Here is an 18832-nt window from a genome sequence, read left to right as displayed (position 1 = left end):
AATCCCATAAAAATTCATGGGCCTGCTGCTTGATAAAGTTTTTAGATGTTTAGGAACATGTTGGTGAAAGATACATGGAATATTTGGTAAAAATTAAAGACAAATTGCTTTACCCCGCTTTGTGATACAATGCTTGGTGGCCTCTGTACATTTTGAAGGCAATAGGCTCCTCATTGGAATTTGCTGCTTCAAGTCTTTTACTAAATGCCCATAAGACTGCTAGTATTTAGAGACTCTTTTGTTTCCCCAAACTGTGATACAAGCTGCTCCAAAACTCAGGTCTTCTGACCTCGCAGATCTAATAGTGCTTGGAGCATCTGTTGCAAATCAGGCTGCTGTATGGGCCCTATGGCAAGCGACAATAGAAAGACCCTGTACACACCCCTAAATTTTGGAACATAGCCATGTTCTATTCTGCTGATAATTCTTTTCCTTTTGAAACAGCTTCTGGAAGAGACTGAAAACTTAAGCACAGGACACCAAATGACTATGCTACAGAGCCACTCATATTGAACTGGGGTGTTATCTGAGCCATCAAGCCATAAATCAGGGTAGACGTGAAAATAATGCAACTTCAAGTGGGAATGATTTATATAGGTTTGCTCTTGAGCAGGTCTGGAAGGCTCAAGTGAAATGATTGAACAGGTAGATGACTTAGACTATCTGGGCACTTTCTTCAAAGCATCACCACTTCCCCCTCAGACCAATCCTATGGAACACATGGGAAATTCCCTGTGACCAGTTGTTGAAGGAAGAAAACAGTTGGGCCTGGTTTATATATAAATTTGCATGACAAGCTGGTTCCAACTGGAAAGTCCAGCTGTCACACTAAAGTTCCACTCTCGGGCAGCCTTATAAACAATGGAGAAGGGAACTCTCAGTGAAAAAATCTTTAAGCAGTTTATCTGGTTGTCCACCACACCTGGAAGGAGAGATGACCTAAGGTATGGATCTACTCTTATTCATAGGCAGTGGTTAAGTTGTCCAGTTGATCAAAGGCTTGGAAAGAATGAGGTTGACTCTAAGAAGGTATATGGAATACGTGGTTGAATTGCCTCAAATGACTGCAGAGTGTGAAGTTATCCCATGTAAATGCTCTTCAAAGGGCATCCACGACACAGAAGATTCAACATTCAGGTGGACAAGACAGTGTGTTCAACGGATGAAAGGTGTCCTCTTTCCTCAGCCACCCCAGTGCTTGCTTGCCCAGTGGGCCCATATGCAAAACTGCCATGGGCCCATGTACAAAATGGCTATGGTGGTATAGGGAGAAACTACTCATGGGACTTACCCTCATCCAGTCTGTTCTGGATACTCCACAGATTTACCTTCTCTGTCCACAATGTTTCTGCCAACACCACCATCTTTGGAATTACAAAATGCTTAATTCACCACTATATTTCTAACCAAGAAGCTCATTTTATAGAGAGAAAAATCTGGCAGTGGAATCACTCTTACAGAACTTACTGATCTTACAACACAGCCCATCACTTAGAAGCATCTGGCCCAATAAAATGGTAGAATGGCTTACTGCAGATTCAGCTACAGTACTAGCTGGGAGATAAACACCTTGTAAGACTGAGGTACTATATTAGTTTTTTCTTGCTGCTGTAAAAAAACATTATTACAAACTTAATGGCTTAGGCAATGCAAATTTATCATCTTATAGTTCTATAGATCAGAAGTGTGACACAGGTCTCACTTGTGTTAAGTCTTTGGTAGGGCTGTATTCCTTTCTGCAGGCTCTGGGTAGGATCAGTTCCCTTGCCTTTTTCTGGCTTTTGGAAGCTGTCTGCATTCCTTGGCTCACGGTTTCCTTCCTCCTTCTTCAACGTTATTAAAGGAGAGTTGAGTCTTTCTCACATCTCATTACTCTGACCTTGCTTCTGTCATTACACCTACTTCTCTGATTCTCTTCTGCCTCTCTCTTCTACTTTTAGGGACTCTTTTGATTACATTGGGCCCATCTGGATAATTCAGGACAATCGCTCTATTTTAAGATGAGCTTATTAGCAACTTTAACTCCTTCTATAATGTTAATTCTCCTTTACTATAAAGGCTAACATATTCATAGATTCCAGTGATTAGGATGTGGGCATCTTTGGGAGGGAGGGGCATTATTCTACCCACCTCAGATACTATCCTACAGGATGTAATACATACTCTGTACCACAACCAATATATGGTGCTGTTTCTCTAATAGTCGTAATACAGAGGTCCAGATAGAAAGGAATGGAAGTAGGAGTGGTCCCTCTACACTTAATGACCCCCTTGAAGAATATTAGCTTCCTAATCCCAGGACCTTGGGCTATGATTATTTATAGGCCTTGGTTCCCTAGGGAGGAATGCTTCCACTAGGAGACACAACAATGATTCTGCTGAATCTGTGCTCCTCATGGCATTGAACCAACAGGAAAAGAAGGGGTACAGTGCTGGTTGAGGGATCAGATCCTAATTACCAAGTGGAAGTTGGGTTGCTGCTACACACTGGGGGCATGGAGAACTCTCTAGAATTGAAATTCACTAGGACACCTCTTATTTCTTTTATGTAAGTTTAATGGAAGACTACAGTAATTCAATAAAGGCAATAGCACTAAGACCTCAGAAACCTCAAGAAAGAAACTTTGGATATTCCCACCAAATAAAAATCTCTAACTGAGATACAAGCTGAGGGCACAGGGAACATGAAATGGGTGGTAGAAGAAGAAAGTAATAAATATTAACAGAAATGAGGACTGTAAGAATAATGTGTATTTTGTTATTCTATACAGACACAACATATAATAACGTTATATAATATACAATGGATACACACTGATTTCTTTTCCTTCCCCCCCTTTATTCCTCTGTTATTTGTGAGGGAATTTTGGTGGTTCCTTACTTATAGGCTACCAGACAATAATGAGCCATATCTGATCCTAAAAGGGAGAATTGTTATTGTCTGGTGATTATGGACCTTGGAATGGGTAGAAAAGGACTTGAAATGACTGATGGGACTTTGAGTCTCCCCTTCATAGGAGGGTGAGAGTCTTCATTTGCATGAATGATAGAAGCATGAAGGTGATATTGTTTGGGAAATAAATATGGATAGGAACAGATGTTGAGTAGCAAAAGAGGTGGACTGTGTTAGCCATTTGACTGTTTGCTCTCAGATCTATGCCCCACCCTTCCCATGCTCTGTTTCACAAAGGGACAACTCTGGCAAATTATATTTTCAAGGTTCTGCTTCTCAACAGATTCTGGTTAGGTCAGCCAGTGGTGGGACTGGTAGACCAGGAAGGCTAGCTGAGGGGGCAGAGCCACAGCATTTCTCCCCATCTCTCTCTACTTAGGGCAGCATCTCCAGCAGTGACTGCTGCTTCTCTGTGGTTTCAGCTTTGGCCATGTAGCCTTCATTGTTGTTGCAGTCCCTGGCACATGACCCACCTCCTGGTTTCTCCAGTCATGGGGGTGATGGCAGCTTCTTGTTATTGCTAATGTGAGTTGCTTTCTCATTTCCTTTTTGGCTCTTTATTCTCTCAATCTCTGTGACTGGATCCCCAACTTATGTTCCCTCTACTGAGCTCTCTGGCATGGGCTATTTTTCTGACTAAAGCCTGACTAAACTGTGTTGCTTCCCAGTGAATTCATCTTCTTCTTATGCTTCACAGTTGCCTCAAAAGCGTGCTATGATGGGTCAAGGGCAACATCAACATCAAAACACACTTCATTAGATTAAACCAGTATATACTGACACTTTGCCTCTCAAATCTGAAGGAAATGTGTGCCAAACAGGCTTTCTTGGTCAAGTTCTCTCTAGTTAAAAGAATTCATCATCTGCATCTCTGTCATTTTTTCTTCCATGTTAAAATCTGTACAAGTTATCTATTGCTGCGTAACAAATTACCCCAAAACCTTTGCTGTTAGTGCCCTCGAATCAATTCTGACTCCTAGTGACCCTGTGTACAGCAGAGAAGAACCCTGCCCAGTCTTTTTGCACCATCCTCTCACCTTCTGGTACTATATCAGCCAATTCTCTGCTGCTATTCATAGGGTTTTCATGGCCAATTTTTTCAGAAGTGGGTGGCCAGGTCCTTTTTCCTAGTCTTAGAAAAGTTTGGAAGCTCCGCTAAAACCTGTCCACCATGGGTAACCTTACTGGTATTTGACATACTAGGGGCATAGCTTGTAGCATCACCACAATGTGTAGCTTCCACAGTATGACAATCAACAGACAGATGGTGTGGTTCCTTGACCAGGAAATGAACCTATGCCACAGTGGTGACAGTGCCAAATCTTAACCACTCGACCACCAGGGCTGGCTATCCCAAAACTTAGCATCTTAAATTAACAAATATTTATTATTTCACACTGTGTCCAAGGGTAGAAAATTCAGGAGCAGCTTGCCTGGGTGATTCTAGCTCAGGATCTCTGATGGAGTTGCCGTCAAGCTGTTGGGCAAGATGGAAATCATCTAGAAGCTTGACTTGAGTTACACGATTTGTGTCTAAGCTTGATTGTTGGCAGGAGACTTCAGTTCCTAGCCACATGGGTTTCTGTACAGGGCTGCTCGTAACATGGCAGCTTGCTTCCCCCAGAGAGAGAGAGATGTCAGAAAGAAAAAAAGAGACAGAGACATGAAAGCTTCAGTATTTTATAAGCTAATCCTGGAAGTTATAGGCCATCTCCTCTGTTGTGTTCTAATGGTCACCCAGGGCAACCTTGGTACAATATAGGAGGAGACTGCACAAGGATGTGATACCAGGAGCTGGGTCCATTGGGGGCCATCTTGGAGGCTGGCTACCACAGAACCTATGATCAATCATCAAGAAAGATCAGTTTCTTTCCCTTTCTGATATTTTGTATATAATTTTTACCTCAAGAAAGAAGGCTGGGAGTGGAGAGAGAAAAATGGAACATGATTTGATGTTAAAATAGTCATGTGCATGTTGTTACAGTCTCAACCTATTTCAACCTTCCAAAACAGAATTTATAATTTTCAAAGGGAAATTTCATATCCTTTATTTCATTTGTGCCTCACAAAAGTACTGTGAACTTTACTGCAATTAGCTAAAAGAAAAAAAATACCATGAAGAATGCGGGCCAGACATTTTTCTTTCATAGACAAAAAAGTGTGAGGCTCATAGGCCTGCTGAGGTGACTCAGAAGGAGTCAGGAGAATTTGGTTTTCTAGCTCCTAGTCTGGCAGGCTCTTCACTACACTTTGCTACTTTATCTTTGAAATGTAAACAGATTCCAAATTCATTGGGTTTTTGTTTTAAAACAACACCTTGTGAAGGACACAAGGGGGTTATTTTTACTGGTATAAAATCACTAATGTAAAATAAGACTGGTAATTGGCCTCATGGATTCTCTTTCCAAAGTGATAGTTAGAGTGGTTATCTCCCTTTTAAGAGGGCCAGGCTGTGTACTTAGCAAATCCACATAATTTATTCTAAGAAGTCTAAAGGGATTTTCATTTTCAGGTTTCTTTCGACTCTGCAGCCTTTTAAGCTAGAAGGCTAATCATTCTGCATTATAGAAAGCATCCAGTCAAGAATGGAAGGCTCTCTGTACTCACTGCCCCTAACCTTGACAAGTTAGTTTTCTAGGGTTTTGTTTTGTTTTTTGTAGGAGAATATTGCTTTTCTCTGTCACCATGGCTTGGTTAAATAAGAGTTTAGCTATTGAAGAACGTTCAAGATAGCCCTTCCTAAAATTATCATTGTTAACTTTCATCTACTTTATTTTCTCTTTTCCTAAGAAATTCTGCTATTTTAAGTGAAAATAAAAATACCCATGGGGTCCAATGTGAAGCAAGTAAAACTTAAATTAATGATGGATTAGTAGTTCCTCAAGATGCCCTAGACTTCTCTGCAGCCTTTACATGGAATGTTCGTTTCCACCCACCTCTTCATTCTCCAAGGTCCTAGCCCTCTCCTACAAGAAGCAGACAACATAAGACTGACAGGCCTAGCCTACATGACCAAGGGCACAGATTGAATTATAAAGCCGGCTTTGAGTCGTTAGCAAGTATGAAAGAGAAGAAAACAAGTAGTGCTTTTCCACTCGTTCCACTGCAGTGTCGTGAATGCTGTTTGAACAGTGTGTCTGACACACTATACATCACAAGCAGATTGCCCACTCAGTCAGGAGCAAGAGTGTTCTATTTCCACAGCTGCTCAGCCTCCGTGCTTCAGGGTTCTCCTGTTGACTGCTCCTCACTGTCCAGTACCAGTGTTTTGATTCACGTTCTGTAAGCCCCAAATCCCACATCTGGTGCCGGTTCCCCATTCTTTTCTTTCTTAGCTCTAATATAAAAGCTGCATGTTTTTGGATGGTTAATTCTTCAGAAGTTTACTAAAGTTGGAAATAAAGATAAAAAATTCAAGATGGATGGCCATTAAGGAAAGGAAAGAACAGAGGGAGGAAGACAAGAGGCAGTCAACAAAGAAAGAGTTTAATGAGGTTTTATAGAAAGTTTGCCTTGCTTCTACATGAAGAATAGATCCAAACCCAGTCCTTGCTCTTAATGGGAAAAATAGAAGAGGTGCCAGTTCACTAATAATCAATATGCCTGAATCACTGCCTTCATGTGAAATCGAGGTGCCATAAGCAGCATTCACTCCCTGGTGATTAACCAACAAATAAATAATCCTTATGCTATAATAATTAGATGATTAATGACATTTTAAAAATATAATATTTATCCTTTGTTGAACAAAAATACATCAAAATCCCATGAGCTCTGAGGTCAGTTGCTTGGCTAATACTCAATCCTCAATGAATTTATCATCAAATCTCTGTTCGAGCATCTACATCAATGGTTCTCAGAAAGAATCACAGAGTAAGAATCTGTTTATTTAATATGCAGATCCTTATCCCCCTGCAAAAATGATTCTAATGCAACAAGTGGAGGTGGAGTGGGAAATGAGTTTGTCTGATGTTCCTGATAAAGGATGTCTTAAGAATGGTTGAAAACTCCTCCAAATGAGGTCCATTTTGGTTTTTTTAGCTGTTTTTTTGTTTTATTTTGCTTTGTTTTTGCCAAGGAAGATTAGCCCTGGGCTAACATCTATGCCAATCTTCCTCTACTTTATATGTGGTTCACCACCACAGCACGGCTGATGAGTGGTGTAGGTCTGCACCTGGGATCCAAATCTGTGAACCTGGGCCACTAAAGAGGAACACGCCAAACTTCACCACCACGCCCTGGGGCCAGACCCTTGTTTTATTGGCCACTTTGCAGTACGGGTATTCTGCATTTCAACTGTCCTAGTTCCAAAGTTCTGGATTGCCTCAGACTTACAGAATCAGAATCTGCATTTTAATAAGATCCCCAGGTGCTTGGTATACAAATTAAAATTTGAGAAGTACCATTCTAGAGTAAGGGTCAGCAAGCTTTGTCCGAAAAGGACCAAGTAGTAAATATTTTAGACTTTGTGAGCCATGTGGTCTCTGTCACAGCTACTCAGCTCTGCCCCTGTACTGCAAAGGCAGCCAATAAAACAGGGGTCTGCAAAGTGTGGCCCGTGAGCCAGACCTGGCCACTCACCTATTTTTATACAGTCCACTAGCCAAGAATGGTCTTTACATTTTTAAATGGTTGAAAAAAGATCAAAGGAAGAATAATATTTTGTGATGTGAAAATTATATGAAATTCAAATTTCAGTGTCCATAAATTTTATCAGAACACAGCCACAATCATTTGTTTACATATTGTCTATGGCTGCTATTATGTTATGATGGCAGAGCTGAATAATTGTGACAGAGACCACATGGCCTGCAAGCCTAAATATTTACTATCTGGCCCTTCACAGAAAAAGTTTGCCAACCCCTGCAATAAAACTTTATTTGTGGACACTGAAATTTGAATTTCATATACTTTCCACATGTCACAAAATACTATTCTTTTTTTGATTTTTTCCCAAGCATTTGAAAAGGTAAAAACCATTCTTAACTCTTGGGATGTACAAAAACAGGCAACATGGGAAGCAACCTGGCTTCTGCAGAGCTTCATTGGGAAACACATTCCAGGCTTCCTGAAAAGAAAAAACATCTCCTTAAGCAAGGCTTCACAAGCTTGAGTATGGCCAATAGCAATCTCATTTCTCCTTAATGAAGTCACCTCTTTCCTGGTCTCACTCACATGGTTTGGGAGGATTCCCACTACGCCCAAACTCCATGTGTGGAGCCCTGATTTGGTTAAGCCAATCACTGTACCCCGATCCTTTGATCATGGTTTTGGGTTCAAGGCAAATGATCCTAAACCAAGACCAATGAGATGTAAAGACATTTCTTGGACTCATTTCTCTGCAGGTGCTACTGAAGGAGTGAGACTATTTCCTAACGGGTGCAAACAAGGAAGAATGTAGCCATCTTGTGAGCCCAAGGGAAAGCCTGCCTAAAAATAGCACCAACACCAAGAAGCCAAACATGAGAAATAGAGATTTCCTTTGAGCCTTGGATCACACTTCACCTGAAGCTATACCTAAACTATTTAAGTGGGTGGGCCAACAAATTCCTTTTATTGTTTAAACTAGATTGAAAAGAATTTCCCATTATTTGTAACATAGAATCCTAATTGAATACACATTATCTCCATCCCCCTTCCTTAAAATTTTCTTTCAAATACTTGCATTTTATCTGGTCATATGTAAATCCTCCTCTCCTCTGCCCCCTCAAAAAGAGCAAATTAATCTTGCAGGTCTGCCAAACTTAATATCCAAAGATGACTGTTGTATTCTCCCAATGACAAGGAAATCTTCTGAATGTAAAATCCTTGATGCCAAGGGCAGGACTCCAAGTCTTCTTTGCCGCTCATGGCCAAATGAGGCTGTGCTGCAAAATTCAGGTTCAGTTCTTAGAGTAGTTGTGTGGTCTTCATGACCATCACCAGAAAGCCCAGTATGTGTGGGCCATGACTCAGAGATTGTAGCTGCATAATTTAGGAAACCAATGATAGCTAATGAGAAGGCTTTCTTACTCCTAAGAGAGCTCTTGTCAAAGGGGTCAGCATTAATTCAAAGTCAGTCAGCCTGGGTTCAAAGACATGACCAGCAGCGTGACTTTGGGCATGTCACTTCCTGACACAGGCTTCAAATTTCAATTTCCTCATCTATAAGTTGGGGAGGAAGGTGGATTTTAGTGACTTTGCCAGTCTTTTCAAACATTCTGAAGTGTCTTGTTCCCTGCTGTAGTAATCCAAGCTAAGGACCTCACCTGCAGCAGCGCCCTCTAGGAAACATGTTTGTGTATGGTGGGGGTGAGGGTGGAGGAGGGGGTAGGGTGGGTGGGACTTGCTGGTGGCTTTTCTTTTCTCAAGTTGCACAGAGTCACTCATGTTCGTCTAGTATTTACCCATGAAAGAAAAAACAGACGTATCAGAACCAGAAGCCATCCTTTCTGCTGAAGGGTGGGAAATTTTATGAAAGTTAAAGGTTTCAGTGTGGGACCTTCTGATTAATCACACATGGCTTCTCCAAAGAGGTAGGAAGTTCTTGTTTCTCTTTTGCTCTGATCAAATCCAAAGCTAAAGGCGGCTAATAGGAAGACTGCAGTGCCGTGAGGGGACTGGGAGTTCAGGAGCCTCTCGGGGTTCTTAGTGCTACAGCATATTCCTTCTCCCACCCCACTCCCCAACCCCTGCCCCAGTTAGGAACCAGGGGCCCTAGGTCCAGTCACTCTGGGTGGAACTAAGAAATACACAAAATCCTTAGGTGCTTTGGACTCAGGTAGATTTCAAACCATACACTGAAAAATCTCTGTCCAAAGAAATATATTTTTTTCAGAATGTTTAAAATAAACAATAGTCCTTTCTAATAAAGTCACTTTTTAATACTTCCAAATAATTTGGCTCATTGGACCATCACAAAAGCCCTGTGAAGTAGACAGTATTTATTATAAAATAAAATTTATAGCAGGCCAGCCCGGTGGCATGGTGGTTAAGTTCAGTGGGCTTGGCTTCCTTGGCCCTTCTTCACAGGCATGGATCCCAGGGGTGCAGACCTATACCACTCTTTGGCCATGTTGTGGTGGCAACCCACACACATAAAGTGGAGGAAGATTGGCACAGATGTTAGCTCAGGGTTGATCTTGCTCAGCAAAAAAAAAAAAAAAAAAAAAAATTTATAAAATTTATTTTACAATGAAGTAATGTATATAAAAGCACCTACCACAAGCTTTGACATACATTAGGTCTCACTAAATGTTAGTTATACAATACACAATGTATATAGTTATATTGTAGTTATATATACAATATAACTAGTACTTACACAATATAAGGAGCATGCAATCATTTTACAAAAGAGTAAATTGTGGCACAAAGGAGAAGTGACTGACAAGAAGTCACCCTGACTAGTAATAGCCCTCAGATCCCTGCCAGGTATTGTAGACTCTCCCCTAGGTGCCTCTTAGAAGCAGAGAGCTTTCTGAGGTTTTTTCTTTGCTTGCTTTCCTCCAGACTCATTGAGTTACCATCAGTTGAAAGTATTTTTGGAGTTGCAGAAGAGTAGGGGCTAAAAGTGCTGGGAGATGAGGGCACAGGAGCCTTGGAGAAAGGCAGACAAGAATTCAAACCTATGTTCCATGACCTATTAGTTGTGGGATTTATACTAAGTTATATAGCTTCTCTGTTCCTTATCTATAAAATGGGGAAGATCCAATGAGATAAAATAGGTAAACTGCTTAGGACATTGCCGGGTACATACAAGCCCTTGAAATAAGTTAACCATTATTACGTGCCATTTGCTTCACATGGCAGAAGAAGGTCAATCCAAAAGCAGGACTAGGGCTAGGGAAGCAGGAGAGCAGCGGCCAGTGCTGACTGAAGCTGAGCACAGTCCTCAAGGATTGGGCTGTGTGCCCAGCACATCCCACATAAGGACCTTTCACAAACATTCACTACTTAGAAGGTCACTTCAAGAATTAGTCGTGCTTTGCTAATTACACTTTACTGATTAGAAACTGCTACTGGGGGTGCTGTGAGAGCTCATTTTTTAGCAGCCATCTGAAAATAAGGGTGAGTGATTTTGCCGTTGGGCTTTTATCTTTAAATGGACCGTGTCATTAGAGCATTGTGATGGGAATGCAAAGAGGAAACTCTGGAGGCCTGAAGACACTGCTGGGTGATCCAAGCTCACTTTACTGGGCATTTCTAGGCCTGACATTCTGCTCCAAAGCTGAGCTTCTTCACCTCACCTGGACCCAAGCAGGCCTTAGGATCAGGAGACAGTTGCCTGCTTGTAGGGAGGTTTTTAAAAAAAATCTGAAGTCTATGGTTTGTAAAAACATTTTGCTAATAACAAATAAACAGCCTGTGTTTAAGGAGAGCCTACTCTGCGCTCAGTGTTCTACAGGCGTCATCTTATTTAATGTCCGCGACAGTCTGATAATGCAGGTGCCAGCAGTCCATCCATTTTACAGCTTAAGGCAAATGAGGCACAGAGCCATGAAAGGAAGTGCCCAAAGTCACACAGGTAGCAAGTGGCAGAGGTGAAACTCGAACCCAGTCAGTCGTGAATAAAACCAAGTCTGTAAGTAATCTTTGGACTTCTTTGAAACATTCAACGTTGGTCCTTCTCTTCCCCTCCTTTTTAATTTTTTTTTAAAAGGCCTTTTTTAAAAGGGCAGATACAATTCCAGCGTAATAATAGTAGTAACATCATTTATGAGTGCCAGGTCATCTCCATAACACTTAAGATGCATCATCTCAGTTAATCATCACAACCTCGTATCTATCCAGACCCATTTTACAGATGAGAAACTGAGGTTCAGAGAAATTCAGTGATTGGCCCCAAGACCAGAGAGCTAGTAAGAGTTAAGATGGGAGCTAGGAAACAGAAGTCTAATAAACTGTCAGCCTCAGAAGGGCTGGGTTTAGACGGCCCAAGCCGCCGCCAGACCGCGCGCATCGGCCTTTCTCAAAGCGCCCCAGAAGCGCTGCAGCTGCGGCCAGGACAGGCGGCGGTCTGGGAACCCAGCCCCCACCCTGCCCTGAGCTAATGTGGGTAAAGCTCGGCCGGCGCCATCCTGCAAGCCCAGTCTGATAATAGCCCTGATTAAATGGCGGGGCAGCCAAGGGAAGGCCCCCGCCGCCGCCAGCGCCACCGTCCCCGCGCCGACTAAGCAGGGACCGGCAGCGGCGGGGCTCTGACTTGGACGCCTGCGTCCCAGCCCCAGAAACGGCGGAGGCCAGAGCCGGGGGCAGCGTCTCTGGCCTCGGGTCCCGAGTGGGAGCCGCTTGTGTCCGAGGATGGCTTGAGTGCTGTGAGCGGAGGAGTGGGTTTGGGTCTGCCTCTCCGCCATTCAGTCGTTCGCAGGGACCCGGAGAGTGTCGCCCTGGCAGGAATCTTTAGGAGTCAGAGTCCACTTCCAGAGTCATCAAGCGGTGGAACCCAGTGGAGCCGGACGTACGGCGCCATTGTCCCCTCTACTTTGGGCTGCCCGTGGCCTCTCCAAGGTGGAGGTCTGGGACCGACGACGGTCGCTCAGGATGGGGTGGGATGGGGGGAGAAAACCAGCGGATCTCAGACCCACGAGGTGAGAGTGCGCCTTGCAAGCCTCTGGGCTCCGTGCGTCCCCGCCGCTCAGCTGCGGGAGGTATTCGCTTCCCGCCATCGCATCGCCCTAACTGGCGTAGCCGCTCCCGGTGCGCTCAGCCGGCGCCGGGCACTGTGCGAGCCTCCCTCTTCACAGGTGGGGAAACTAAGGCTCAGAGCAGACCAGACAGCCCAGGGTCACACGGCCGGCCAAGGACAAAGCTGACTGAAATTCCAAAACTTGGCAGTCTGCTTCCAAAACCTGGGGGTACGCGGGCGGTGAGCCTGCACTGAGTCGCGCCAGGCAGTACAGAATCCCGGGGGTCGGCCCTGCCTCCATCCCCACCCACCTCGCTGCCTCCCGGGAACCTGCACATTACTCGGTAGTTACTCCAGAAAAGAAAAAGAATTAGAAAGGCTGCCTGGGCCCGCAGTCCACATGCGACTCAGAAAGACCTTAACTTGGCCCGCCTTCTGCTTTGCGCGCCGGAACGAACGGCGGACGGTGGGCATTCGAGTCACATCTGCCCGCATTTGGAGGAACAAAGTCCAGGGTCCTGGTGGGCAGGGAACAGACACGTATGTGTTTCTGGGTTCTGGGGCTGCTATTTACAAACAGATCAAGAAAATCTAGCTCTCTCCTCTGAACTGCCTCTGCTTCCAGAACAGGAAAACAACCAAGTTAGTGATACAATTCCATATGGGGTGGAGGTCGTGGAGCGAAAAGACTTGGGTCACACAGCCCAGGGTCGCAGCCTGCTCTAACAGGAAACTATCCAATCCGTGTGCCATTGAGCAAGTGAGTTACTTAGCCTTCGGAGCCTCATTTTCTGCAACTTTAAAATGCACGTGATAATGCTACCTGTCTGATATTATTATCAACATTATATATTTCATGGAAAGCCTAGCGCAGCGCCTGGTATATTTTAAGTGCACAAAAGAAGCTCTTTGTAATGCATTGAAAAACTAGCATCCAGGACTTGAAATGTACACAAAATGCCTTCAAACTATGTGAGTTAATGGAAGAAAATGCAGCGGAGAGGCTGACTCTGGGCCTCTGGCCTTTCTAGCCAGTGTGTTCACAGCAGAGAGGCAGCATGTTTGAGCATCTTCAGGGACCCAGCCCCTTCCTCGTGGTGACGTATGGGTTTCTCTTCCACCATAGAACCCCTGAGTAAGACCCAGAGCCTCTCACAGACCTCAGAGAGAAAGCTGTTTCTTACATTCCTTCAATGCAGGGGGGAAATTGGGGCTCATGAACACACTTCTTGATTACACCTAATTTGTATCACCCCTAAATCTAAAAGGACGCTTTTTCCAAGTTCCAGAGTTGGCCAATAGTAATAACTGCAAAGTCCTTCGTCCTTACACAGACATTACTCCATTTAAACTTCACAGCAAACTCTTGATGTAGGTAGTATCATCAGTAACCACATTTTACAGATGTGGAAACAGGCAGCCCAGCTTGCTCCAAACCAATGTTTTTGACGCCAGATTCCAACACCTTCTTCTGCAAGGGTTTTTATTAATGTTGTTCATTCTGCCTTATTTGTATTTAACATTAAGCCATCATGCCCCTACTTTTAGTTCAATGTTACGGAGAATTTAATGTATAATTTTCATATCGGTGCTCTTTTATACATGCCCAGCTAGGCTTGGAACCCTTGACAGCAGGGATCTTATGCAAATTGTTCTCTCCACCCCCAGCCCCATAAGCCAGTGCCTGGCCCACAATGAGTGAATGCCCACAAATAGGTTGTATTCCCTATCTCTGTTCCTTGTTTCCTCAAGTCTTTATCACAATTTCTATTTCTTGTTGTTTTTATGTGCTTATTATCGGTGTCTCCCACCAGACTGTGAGGTGCAAGAGGCAAGAATTTTAGGGTTCTGATCACGGGTCTATTCCTGGAACCTAGCGCAGTGCTCAGGTAAGTACTAGGTAATATCCGATGAATGAACAAATGCTCTGCACTCGTTATCTTTTATTAGATGTATACGTCTTTATTCCCTTACATAATCCAGGCTTCAAGTCGTCTGGGTGTATTTTGTCCTCCGCAGGGAAGCTGATGAGCTTCGACCCATGGCTTCTGAGGTGCCTTGCAATGGGAGCTGGCGCCAGAGACCTTGGAGGACTACTTCCTGCCTGTGTCTTCCCCATCTTGATCTCCCAACCTTTTCCATAAGGACGTGGATAGGTTGTCACCAAACAGCAGGCTCTGGCTCCTGAAGAGCAAGGCAGGACATGCTCCAGCAATCACCAGAGGGGACAGGGCGCACTTGACTGGTGGAAGGCTGGATCACCTTCCGAAACGCGGCAATCGCTATAAGTTTAATTAGGTGACATATCCAAAACTGGTGCTACTTTGCTAGAGGAAGGGCACTGGCAAGACAGCTGTGGTTGCTGTTCTACGGAAGTGGTCTCATTTAGTTTCAAAATTGTTTTTAAACACCTAAGGAACCGCACCTCGGGAAGTGCGCCCAGGCCGCCTGTTTGGCTGTGGCGTGCGCTATCCTTGCAGGCCCCAGGCGTCCGCACCCGCGGGCTGGGGCACCTGGCCAACAAGACCCTCAGTCCGCAGCAGGGGACCGTCCTCTATCCGCGCTCCTCCTCCTAGCGGAGTTTCCGCTTAATCCGTCCAGGGTGCGCGGTAAGGGCAGGAGCAGCGCTTTCCAAGCTGGAGGTTACCCTGCTCTGCTGCTTATCATCAGTGTCATTTCGATCAAATTGTTAACCTTCCTGACAGGGCGGGGACTCGGGTGAGAGAGCAAAACTTAAGGGGGCGCCAAAAAACTCAGTGATCAAGAAATAATGTTTTAATGCAGTAATTTTTAAAAAATCAAAATTCATGATGTACAAAACATCGACGCTTTAAGTGAAGACAAGATCCGTCATCCGCCTGGCTGTTGGGCGGGGGAAGGGGCGACTTCCCACGAGGAGGGGTGGAAAGGAAGGCAGGAGGAGGAGGGAGGGTGGAGGGGTGGAGGGGTGGAGGGGTGGAGGGGTCGGGGAGAGTCGATCTGATTCCTTGCCCAAAGGGTCAGAAGACATCTTTCTTTGCTGCTCTTGGGATCACACTGCCAGTTTCGCCCCCAACTCCAGCGCAAGGCTTCTACCCTGGTCGGGAGGCCTGGAGCGCCGAGGAGGACCGGTGCCTGCGGTCGCGAGTTCCTGGGGGACGAGCCGGGAAGCGAGGAGGATCGCGGCGCAGAGAGAGCATCCTTTGAGGAGGCTCCGAGGCTCACGTCTGACCTCTGCCCCCAGGCCCAGGGGAGCGGCGTGGTGCGGACCGGTGGCGGCCCGCGGGGCACCAGTGGCCGGGCCGCGGAGGCTGCGCGCACCGACACCGTAGGCCTCCGTGAGCCTGAGGCCCAGCCGGCTAACGTCGCGGTACCGCGGCTCTGGCCCCCGATGACCTTTCCCTTCCCCACCTGAGGACACGGGCCCTGGAGATGGGCGCAAGCTGCCTAGGCCCACGCGACATCCTTTCCCGTGGTCCCACAGCTGGGCGCGAGCGTGAGGTCCGGGGCCGAACGTGCGCACATACACATGACCCAGGACAGTCAGAAGACGAGCTGCGGCCGCGCCCCTCGGGGAGCCGATCTCGCCCTTAGAGCCTGAACTGGGCCAGGCGCTTCGAATGGGAGCGGCCGGGCCAGGGCTTCCGCGGTGGGCCCGAGGCCTGGACGTCCCGGGCCCGGTCTTGCAGCCTGGGCTGGAGGGGGCTCTTCTCAGGGACCACCTGGGTTCAAGAAAACTCATCCCGCCAGGTTGCGCGTCGAGCCTCGGCCGGGGCTCCTCGGAGGAGAGGCTGGGACCCGCCCTCTCGCCGCGCGGTGATTTTCGAGGCCGCGCTGCGCGCTCCCTACCCGGCGCGGGGACGCGCGCTGCTCTCGGTGCGCCCCGGGACCAGCAGCTGCAGCCTCCGAGAGGCTGCGGCCGCCGTCTCCGCGCTGCTTGGCGTGTCTTTCCTGTTCGGTAAACCGAATTTGGGAATCCAAAGCACCGGGGCCCATTACTGTTGCTTTTAAAGCATTTACCAGAAAGAGCAGAACAGAGGATGGAGACGGGATCTCGGGCCACGTTCGGGAGTAGCTGCCCGGGTGCCGAGAAGCGGGTCTCCTTTCTCACCTTTTCTGCTGCGATCCTCCTCTGGTGCCGGGCGGCGACCTGCGTCTGGAACTCGGTCCCGCCGCCGCGGAACAGCTCTGGCCCCCGGTGCAGGCGGCCGGTTGAGTGACCAGCCGGGGACCGGTGCCTGCCGCTGTCAGCGGAGGGTTCTGCGTTAGCGTGCGTTAAGCCAGGAACCACTGGGCACAAGCGGGAAGCCGCTTACTTCCCGGACTGCTCTCGAGGTCGACTAACTTTTGAGTTCCGGAAGCTACAAATTAGAATTTTGAAAGAGTGGCGTGTTTAAGGAGACATCTTCCAGTCCTTCATATAATCAAACTCCGTATAACCAAACAGACGTACACCCAAAATTTTTAAATTCTTAGGCTCCAAAGTTTAACAGAATGTAAATAATGATCCATTACTACCATGTAACCCCAGTCCTCTGCGTGCGTGCCAAAACTGTCCACAAAGATATGTCTCTGCGATCGCGAAATTACAGTTCAAAAATTAAATATAATAAAATTCTTATGTTTTACTTATATTGGGGTAACTATTAAGGTTACTTATGGTTCAGGCGCTTTACGAACGTCATCTCCTTAATCCACAGAGCCATCTTCCAGGTAGGAATAAATTACTGGCCTTATTTTAATGTAATGATGAAACGGAGGCTTTGAGAGATTTCAGGCTAAAGCGGGCTAAAGTCAGGATTCAAAGCCTTCTCCGACTCCAGTGAACTCTCTGGTATCCGAAAGCAGCGCCCGCCCGCCTGTCTTCAGCCTGAGAAGGGCCTGGAGCGGAATGTTAATGTGATTGCTTTGTTCCAACACCTTCGGTAGCTTTACCTGTTAACCCGCGCTAACAGTGAAGGGACCTCAGACTAGGCGCTCTCGGCTTCGGGACGGCTTTGAATCACCCTTTGACAGCACCTTTCTGTCAAGCAACCGTTCTCCGTTTTTATAGCACCATATTGATTTGCAAAGGCAATAAATCTAAGACAAGGAACAGTGTGCCCCCGATAATTATGTTCTAGTATACATTTTACTGCTGCCGTTTCAACACCAACAAGATGCATAGCTTCTTAGGGAGTCCCAAATGGCTCACCTTTCGAGCCCGGATTTGTTTTGAGTGGCCTTTTCAATTCCTCTGGTTTGCCGCCTGCCTCCGCGCGCGCTCGCTTAGCTTTCTCCGTTTTTTTTTGTTTTTTTTTTTTAACCTTTAGTAGGATGAATAGTCGGAGTTCTCTGCCCACAAGAGACCCAGAACTGGGCTAAGGCCGTGTGGGCAATTGAAAAAGGAAGTGGAAACTGACTGGGGGCAAGTCTGTTTTCCCCTTGCTCTCCCAATTTTTCTAAAAATGTCCTTCTCGTGAAATTATTCAAATTTCAGTTTAAATCATTAAGATAATTAAGAAAAGATATAGTGTTTCCTCTGTGTAGAAAGGCAATGACCGGCTTTTTAAAATCGAGGTAGAATTCCACAATTAAGTTTTGAAAACTAAAACCAGTACACAGGATCTTTGACACCCAGTTGAAGCATATATTAAGTTCTAGACTAACCAGGACATCACCCCGCCCCCCAAAACAAACAAACAAACAAACAAAGCTCTTGGCAGAAATTTTCCTTCCTGGCCAAACCTTCAGCAAGCATTTGAGACAGGAAAGGAGCCAGTGTGTGCCTTACTGTTGCATTGAGGTAGAGGGGGCGGGGACCTTAATAATTGAACGGTCTGGGTTGTCCAAAAACAGCAGCGGACTAAAGACTCAGAATGAAAACTGATCCTTAGGCGCATCCAGTGGTTTAGCCTCTATTCTTACCGAGGTTTATTCTGAAAGCCTGCTCTCAGCTGGCGTTAGCTCTACGATCGATCTCCCGCCACGAACAGCCCAGGCACAGCTGGAGGGCCAGGGAGGGATCAAGGCCGTGGCCTGGAGGGCGGGTACTGCGTCCTGATGACCTCTAGCCTCCCGGGCAGACCCGAGGGGAGATGCGCCACTCCGCTACACCAGATTCGGTTTTACTCTCTCAAAAGCATAAGGAGATGATGGGTTAGCCTACGGTGGAAACCCCTTCCAGCAAAAAGTCATTTGTTTTACGAATTTTCCCAAACATTTACACATACACACTTTGTACATCGACGCTGATATCAGAATACGTTTCTCAGTCACCTTCATGCAGCACCTTGTTAGAAACTATTGATACA

General features: G+C 45.9%; 1 protein-coding gene across 5 annotated transcripts in view; it reads right to left on the bottom strand.

Annotated features, from left to right (window-relative positions):
- The window catches only part of LOC139082872 (uncharacterized), a 59793-nt gene extending 41256 nt beyond the window's left edge, over positions 1–18537 (bottom strand). Inside the window, exons 1-2 of one of the 5 annotated variants that reach the window (XR_011539209.1) lie at positions 18447–18537; positions 16651–16900 (exon numbers count right to left, since the gene is read on the bottom strand). Coding sequence is in view for 3 of the 5 variants with exons in the window: in XM_070616229.1 (XP_070472330.1) it covers positions 15592–16281 (690 nt within the window). In the remaining 2 variants the exon portion in view is untranslated. Of the gene's footprint in view, positions 1–15313; positions 16901–17195; positions 17407–17733; positions 17830–18446 lie in introns of those variants that run through there. The other 4 variants (XR_011539208.1, XM_070616229.1, XM_070616228.1 and 1 more) reach the window with 4 other exon arrangements.
- Positions 18538–18832: the final 295 nt, after the last annotated feature.

Source organism: Equus przewalskii, chromosome 4, assembly GCF_037783145.1.
Source record: "Equus przewalskii isolate Varuska chromosome 4, EquPr2, whole genome shotgun sequence".
NCBI classification, from domain to species: Eukaryota; Metazoa; Chordata; class Mammalia; order Perissodactyla; family Equidae; genus Equus; species Equus przewalskii.
This window is presented reverse-complemented; position numbering and strand designations above follow the sequence as displayed.